This window comes from Vicugna pacos, chromosome 13, assembly GCF_048564905.1.
Source record: "Vicugna pacos chromosome 13, VicPac4, whole genome shotgun sequence".
Taxonomy (NCBI): Eukaryota; Metazoa; Chordata; class Mammalia; order Artiodactyla; family Camelidae; genus Vicugna; species Vicugna pacos.
This window is the reverse complement of record NC_132999.1, coordinates 42,632,043-42,640,435: the sequence shown is the minus strand read 5'-3', so window position 1 is coordinate 42,640,435 and position 8,393 is coordinate 42,632,043. Positions and strand designations below refer to the sequence as shown.

General features: G+C 39.6%; 1 protein-coding gene across 2 annotated transcripts in view; it reads left to right on the top strand.

Moving 5' to 3' along the window:
• The first annotated feature begins 3,569 nt into the window (after positions 1–3,569).
• Positions 3,570–8,393, top strand: part of ZMYM4 (zinc finger MYM-type containing 4) — a 145,356-nt gene continuing 140,532 nt past the window's right edge. The window contains exon 1 of one of the 2 annotated variants that reach the window (XM_072974810.1): positions 3,570–3,960. In XM_072974810.1, coding sequence (XP_072830911.1) covers positions 3,922–3,960 — 39 coding nt within the window. In that variant the 5' untranslated portion in view covers positions 3,570–3,921. The remainder of the gene's footprint in view (positions 3,961–8,393) is intronic. The other variant, XM_072974811.1, reaches the window with a different exon arrangement.

Genomic DNA, 8,393 nt, shown 5'->3' with positions numbered 1-8,393 from the left:
TGCCAAGTCCTTTCTACAGCTGCTCTCTACCTCTGCGCATGTCCCTAAGACAGTGTCTGTGTGTAGGAAGTGTTATGTTGTTGAGGAAGCCTGAGACCTTGGATCTACTCAGTGTCAGTACAGTTCTCTGACTTCTCTGGATGCTCAGCAACCTGTTCACCAGTGAGCAGTGTATCTCATAGCTTGGCCTCACTAAGCTTGCTCAGGGCCTGGAGGCAAACCACAGGTCTTCCTGAGGCCTGGCTGTTACTACTTTTTGTTCACAGCTCAATCTTCAGAGCTGCCTCTCTCATACTTCTTAGCCAGTTCTCTTGGTTACCAGCCCAATTCCTTGACAGTGTATTTGCAAACTTCTGGATACATTTGATATCATACTGGAGCTAAGGCCACTCAGTTGCAGAGCTCCTTCCCAGATCCTGTCTCTAATTTTGGGTTCTATTTGTTTCAAAACCTCCTCCCTGCTCCCAACACAAGACCCACAAAACTTAGATTCACCCTTGGCAAAAAGACACTCTGAGGACTAAATGTAGGTCTCCTCTCTCTCCCCAACTGCACCTTGCAGTCACTTTTACTCATATGTGGCTGACTGCTTGTTGCTGTGGGCATAGTTCACAAGTCCTCTCTACTTGGAACTCCTAGCAGAAGCAAAGCAAGAATGCTTTCTTATTTTGAAGAACTGGAGTGGGAAGACAGCGGCATTTCAATTGTTGCCTCTCTTACCTCTCTCTTCCTTCTTCCTTCTACGTTTTCACTACGAGTCAGGCTTTCCTTTTACTTCTTTATGTCACAGCTTTATGGCTGAGCTGTCCTAGATGGAAAGAGTAGCCCTTCTGGAGTGTGAGAGAACTCTATGAGATTCTTATAACATGCTGAACTTTCTTTTTCCCTCCACGAAGCCTATTCTATTCTCTCCTGATTAGGAAAAAAGGTCTCAGAGCTACACTTCAGGCAAGACTCTATAATGGAACATTATTTAAAGAAGCAAATTAAAGTGAATCAGCTTGATTTTCACAAAATATTACATGACTGTTTTAAGACAAGTCAGAAAGTTGGATTTTTATGTGAAATATCCCATTTTAAATGCTGGTATATAATAAATTTTTTAAATTAAAAATTTCAAAAGTATATAAAATAATATGCACTTTTGGTGTTAGGCACCAAAAGCATTCTAAGAAATTTAGAGATATTAACTAATTCACCCAATAACTATTTTACAGATGAGGAAACTGAGGCACAGAGAAAGTAACTTGAACAAGCTTTATGTCGTTCAAACCAAATACATGACTGTGGGGAAGATTTGTCTGCAAGGCCACCAATTGGCAACTTCCAGTTTATTATATATTTGCATAAGCCAGAAAGAAAAAGGCTTTGAATTCTGGCTTGGCTTCTCTGCTGAATGACCTTGGACTGTCACTTAACCTCTACAAAGCCCTCTGTAAAATTCGGATATTATGATTAACCTTTCAGTGCTTGTTAAGCGTTAATTTTATCTTTTTTCCTTCCCCAACGTGGATGATTGCCCTGAACATTCATGGTATGCTTGTATATTATCTGGAATGCACAAATCCTGTCCATTATTCAAGACCCAACACATTCCCAATACCTCTAGAAATAGTCTGATATAGGAGAGAGCCCTGGGCTGTCTATTCCAGTTCTGATATTGATCTTAATTCTTTGTGTGATCTCAAGCAAGTCACATCTTCTTTCTAGGCCTCAAGTGGCTCCATCTTTAAAATATGGAGTTGGATGAAATCAATGACTATTTTAAAAAATATTTCATTTATTTATTATTTTATGGGGGACACAATTAGGCTTTCTTATTTTTGGAGGAAGTACTGGGGTTTGAACCCAGGACCTCATGCATACTAAGAATGCACTCTACCACTTGAAGTATACCCTCCCCTATCTGAAAGCAATGACTTTAAACTGTGTTCCGAGAAACACATTTCTCTAACAGTGGGAGGCGGCATCAAGGAAGCAGAAGAGTGAGGGTTAGGGGGAAGCTGGGTGAGCAGGCTTATGGGTTCCTTATTTCCACTTCAAATTTAGCAACTCCATTTTAAGCAGTCAGATTTTATTAGAAGGGAGTATTCTATTGCCAATAAAACAGGTAGAAATGACTGTACCATTCATGTACCCATATTCCCTAGAACTACCTTTTTTTCCCCTTAGCTTCTCTTTTTCTTTCCTTCTTGTCCTTAACATGGAACGAAAGAGTCTGACATATCTTTTAAATTCTGTCTGAAATACACTTTTTTTTTTGTCTTTCTCTCCTCTTTCCCGCCCAGAAGTGAAATTAAAAGTGAACAGGAGTAAGCAAAGACCAGCATGGAAACTCCTACCAATCTCACAGTTTTCAGCAAAATGTGATGAATTAGGAAACTTCTCAGTTTCAAAATATCTACCAAGTAACATTTAAAAGTTAAAGTGACACACAAAACTTACATCTCATTATCCTGTAATTTTAGGAGTCGTTCATTTGCATTTGAATGTTTCTTGTCATGGAGAATGACTTTCAGGAAGTAACTTCTGTGTTTCTTTGTTACATGATTGCCCTTAAGCTATCATTATGAACTCCTTTAGGGCAATTTTCTCCAACTGAGGCTGGGGCACTGGAATGGATGAAGGGAAATGGATCTCTTCAGTCATCTTCAGCTTCCAAGATAGGCCCAAATCTATTTCCCAATTTTCTGCTTAGAGAATAAGATGCTCATCCTCTAAGTCAGATTCTCAAAGCTCTTTCAATGGAGGTGAATGAGGACACACAATATTTGCAAATCACCACACATCTTCAGAGGATAATTTCAGTATTCTTGAAATATCATGAACCTTCATTTTTAATCTTCTAGATTAATATGAATTTATTTGAAAACAGCTTGGTGCGCTGAAAGCCTGGAGGGCTGTGACTCAGGTCTTGATTCCAATTTCACACCAGCGCGCTTTGGGGCAAATTACTTCCCTTGACCAGGCTTCAGTTTTACCATCGGGAGCATCAGACTTGACAGTTCTTAAGATTCCTCTTGATTTAGATATTCAAAGGACAAATTACTATTGAGGAAATTATCTCCAGTTGTTGGTGCAGTCTTCAAAATCACCAAAGGCTCTGGTTTTGAGGTTAGGCTATCAGGGTTGGCCTTTAATATTCTATGCCCTGTGATTCCGATCAGGCTGTTTACAGGCAGGAAAGCTGGATCTTCTGGAGATGACTGGCTTGTTCCTTCATTGCTTGGGATACTTCACATTCAGCGGTCCACTGTGAACTTCAGCTCTACACCATTTTTCCTTTACAATGGTACCTCTGCAATCAGGTGTCAGATGGTGATCTGGACCCTCACTGACATTTCACCCAATTCTCCAGATAGCCCTTTCACTAATTTCCTTCATTCTTCCTTCATCCCTGCGTCATGGCCCCTTTAAGGAAGCGGCCATAGTTGAGTGGTGGGAGCAGCTGCTGGCAGCAAAGAGACTTGCAGGATTTGGCCTACCCTGGGCCACTCAACGCGCACGCTCAAGACCGGGGGCTTGGTGGGAAAGGAAGGAGGGGCTTAGGGTGCGCCTGCGCATCAAGGGCGCGCGCAAGGGGCTGGTTTGGTGATCCCTTTAAGAAACCGCAGGCGGAGGAATTTCTCTGAGAGAAAATAATCCTACTCACGGGGCCCCTTGGAGGCCATTAACCCCCCGAGTCCCGTACCCCCCCTTTCCCGGGCAGGCCCTACAGCCTACGCGCGCACCCGTGGGATCTCAAGATCTCCGACCCGGCGCGCGGCATCCGCCCCCTCCCCACTCTCAGCGCCAGGCCCGGCCAGGTCCGGGGAAGCTGCCGCGAGGCGGCCGTGCCTGCAGTGTGGGCGGGGGCCGGGGGCTCGAGAGGTTCCGCCGCCACCGCGCTGGGAGCCGCAGCGGTTCCGAGCGGGGCCCAACATGGCGGAGAGAGAGGTGGAGTCCGGCCCCCGAAAGAGGGTAGGTGAGGTGAGGCAGAACTCGGGCGGCGGGAGGCGGGCGGCGGGCGGCGGGGGGCGGGGCGGGGGCTGCGTCCCGGGGCCGGGGCCGGGAATGGGCCAAGCGTAGGCTCGTGGAGGGGTCGCCGAGGCCCGGTCCGGGGAAGGTTGCGGGCAGGACTGAGGCAACCTTGGGTCTGGAGCGCGCTGAGAGTGGTCTTTTGGCAGGTGGGACAAAGATTTGCGGCTTGTTGGGAGGGGGAGGGGCGGGGGCTGCTGTTTGTGTTTTTTAATTTTTCCAGCGGGGTGGGTTATCAGGGCTAGAGGACGGAAGGTGTCAGGTACTTAAGTGCATCTTTAGTAAACCAGAGGCTGGAAGTTTAATAGGAGAGAGGTCAGGTAGGGGGTGGTGGTGGCGGGAATAAGTCGTGTAGGGGTCTCATGAGGAATAACCAAGAGGGTTTTTCAGTAACACCATCGCGAATTCGTTTTCCTGCCTCTTTTCCCCTCCCCCCATAACCGTTATCAGGACCAAGGTGGAGATGGTGCTCTTACCTGGGAAGTGGGGTCGTTGGCATGTCCTGATTTGGGAGAAAGATTTTGGCAACTATAAATGTCATGTTCTAGTCTAGTTTCTTTACCAAAAATTAACGTGGAAGAGTGTGACAAGTTTTGTCATAACAAGGATGTACCCAACCAACTTGCAGAGGTGAAGCCAGTCCTACGTAGGAGTTGTTGAATGCCTTTTAAAGTTTGCCTTGAAACTTTTCTCATTTGATTCTGAATGATTTCTTTTTTCAGATGGAGAATAATACTATTCTGTCGATTGAGCAGTATTTTTCAGATTTTCGTATTACACACCCCAGCCCCCTCTGCCCGCTTAGCGTGTTAAAGCAGAAAGTTTCTTATAAGTAATTATCCTTTTTGGAAACGGTCTCAAAATGATCAAATTAATGTTCAGCCAACCGCCTAAAAAATTACTGCTTAATCTTCACTTAGAATGCCCTTTTGATTTATCGTAAAATTGGCAATCTCATAATGATATTGCAGCTAACATTTTGAGGGCTTACCATGTGCCTGACACGGTGCTTTATAGGAAGAATTAAACCTCACATCAATTATGTAAAACCCATTTTGCAGATGAGGAAAGGTAGACATAAAAGGGTTAAGTAAGTTACTTTAGATCAGGTCAGATAGCTAATTAAGAGGTTGAGCTGCGATTTGAATCCAGGTTTGTCCCAACTACAGTGCTTGCGTTGGGCGCCACATGGGTGTTTTTAAAATCTGTGTTTCTCTCCTTAAAAGCTTGAATGGTAAATAACCAAGGAAGTGTCAAATAGTACTTTTTCAACAATTTATTAGGAAAACGTTTTTAACTAAACAGCAAGACTGAAAAAATGTGCAGGGAGTGTCCATAGTACCCACTACTTAGATTCTACCATTAGCATTTTACTATACTAAACAAGTATTAATCTGTTAATCTACATCTATCACTTTATCTGTTCATCAGTTCTTCTTTCAGTTCTTTTCTTTGTAGTATTGAGCAATTAAAATTTAATGTTGATAGTCTTAGGTTTATAAAACTTCAGGTCTTCCTCATGCAATAATTAGTCAAACATAGGACAAAGTAAGCTGTATGATAGTATGTCTAAATAGTTAGTATAAATATTGGGTATGGAATGCACATGCTTTGAAATTTTAAATTGTTCTTCAAGCTGTAAGCCAGTTTTAAACTGGATCCTCATGCTTGAGTGAAGGCATATGGCATATGGTCCACCAATTAAAATTACCTTAGATGTGTAATGTTTATTCAAGGAGGTCTCTGAATCTAGTTGCTCCTAATGCTGTTGTCATTCACTGTATAAGACAGAATGTTCTAGAAAATCTATGCATTTTGGTAACACATTCAACTAGATTTTAAATACTTTCTCTTTTAATATACTTAAAAGGTGGCATACTGGTAGCAGTCTAAACTGTTTTATTTTTAACAATGTGTAGTATACACAGCACTTGTACAGGTTTTCCCCATTATTTTGCCAGTTTCATTGTGAAGGAAGGCTACAGTCATTATCTTTTAGGCTCTGTAATCCATTTTGTTTTTGACATTTGACTAGAATGCCCAGTATGGTTGTCTTAAGTAATACACATGGTACACATTTTTTGTGTGTGTGAGCTCGCACTAAACTCCACGTGGATGCCATATGTGTACTCCAAGCAGGTTAGTGGGTACTATCTACAGATTACAGTATCTTAAAATAATTTGACTATTTGCCTTGAGGTGATTAAACAAACTACATAGGCCTAGTAATAAGTTTAGGTTATTTAGTCTGAAATTGCATTGATGACATATTATGATTACTGCCTTTGACCTTTATAATCTTAAGTCACAAAAAGTTGTTGAACTCCTGTGCTAGTTGATGAACTACATGGTCGGCATTGTGCTATGATACATGATATTTATGATCGTTTAGGATTATATATTTTGACTCTTTGCTGAATTGTGAATTCCATAGTGGTAGGGCCATTGTATTGATTTTTGCATCGCTAACACCTATGACCACATAATAGGAACTCAGAAGACTTATATTGATTTTTGGTAAGAAAATTTACCAGTTACGGTAGAGGCTCTATGGCTTGGGGACTAAGTTAATCTGGTTTGTAATTTCATATCACTCTTTATACCTCAAAGTTCTCTTCTGTGCATCCACATTTAAGAATCTTCTGATTGTTATGGATTTTAGTTAGGTGAGAGTATGTTTTAAAACCATTGGGTTAACAATCTTAAATTCTTTGTAGGTCTTCCTGGTGTCTTACCTTTTGTAGGCACTTAAGAAAATTGGTGTTAATTGGATAAGATTGATTTGATTGTATTCACGCTATATCTGAATGCCATTCTCTCAATTTCTAAACATGGGGAAGCTTAGTATGTAGGTGGGTGAGCACTACATCCATCATGTCTGCAATATAGAGAACCAGGTTCGTATGAAGGCCAGTATTATACACACACTCATACTTTCTTACTTTTAAAGTCAGGATAATTTAGAGATATTTATAAATTTGTTTCTAAGATTGTAAAATTTTTATTTTGTAAAATTTAAAATTCATTAGATAGGCATGTAGATAGTGAAATTATTTTATGCATGGCTGTTATCATAAACTGTTATGAAGCATGAGATCTAAATAAATCCGGTGGCCATTTTTTTTGTGAAATCCCTTTATCTTTTCAAAGGTTACATACAAAATAATACGACATTTGTGAATATATGTGTTATTACCTGGTCTAGTAAGTTGTATCCATTTTTATACTTAAACTTTTCTGTATATTAAATTTGAGGTATATATGTTTGGTATGTTTAAAAGAAAAAGAAAGCATATATATAAGTAGTTGCTTCCATTTTTGTAAAAACAAGCTGATCTTTCTCTCCTCCCCACATATGTGTTTATACTTGTATATATATGAGCTTGGAGAAAGTTGTGGAGGATGCATGTCAGGTTGTTACCATTGATTACCTTCAGCAGGTAGGGATGAGAAAGGAAAGGGAGAATACAGGGGAAATTTTCTAAAATGGAAAAATACTCATGGTATGATATTAAGTGAAAACGTAATCTGTATTTTTGTTATTAATATGTAAAAATTGAACACGTGTGTGGACAAGGAATAGACAATAACACGAACAAACAAAAACATTGATTTTATCATGTGATGGGATTATGGAGAAACTTTGTTTTGGATTTCTGTTATTTTAATGCTTTATAATAAAATAATTGCAAAAGGTTTACCCTCTTAATTCCTTAATGAGCTTTTTATCTTTCATCTTTTTGTTAAATATGCTACTTAAATACACAGTGGTACATATCATTAAAAGTATTTGTGGTTCACGTGTACACAATGTAAATCATCTGCTTTGAGAATGCATTGGCTCTTTGTAAAGAGTATTTTAAAGAGACCATTCCAGTGTTGATAATGATCCTGAATTGTTTTCACAGTGCCCATCTTGTAACTAGCAGATCCTTCTGTAAATAATGATAAAACTTGTTATTTATAAACATTTAAGTTCCAGTCATTATTCTAAATATTTTATGTGTAGTATACCTTTTAATTCTCATTAATTCAAAGAATAGTAATCACTGTTATTGTCCCATTTTATATATGAGGAAACTGCAGCACAAAGAGAGTTCAAGATCATGATATAATAGGCTAAACTAGGATCAAGTACAACTTGAAAAATTGTACTGTTTGATAAATAGTATAGGTTAGAATTCTTTATAACAATATAATTAATATGTATTCATTAATTATTACTATATATGATATATGGTAATATATGTAAATAATAGTATAGATCCAGAATTCATTATCTGGAATTTTTGGTTGTTAAAATACATTGAATTATATTTAAGTCAAATTGATGTAAATTACTTCTCAAGAACAATTAAGTTAACTTTTTGCCTAAG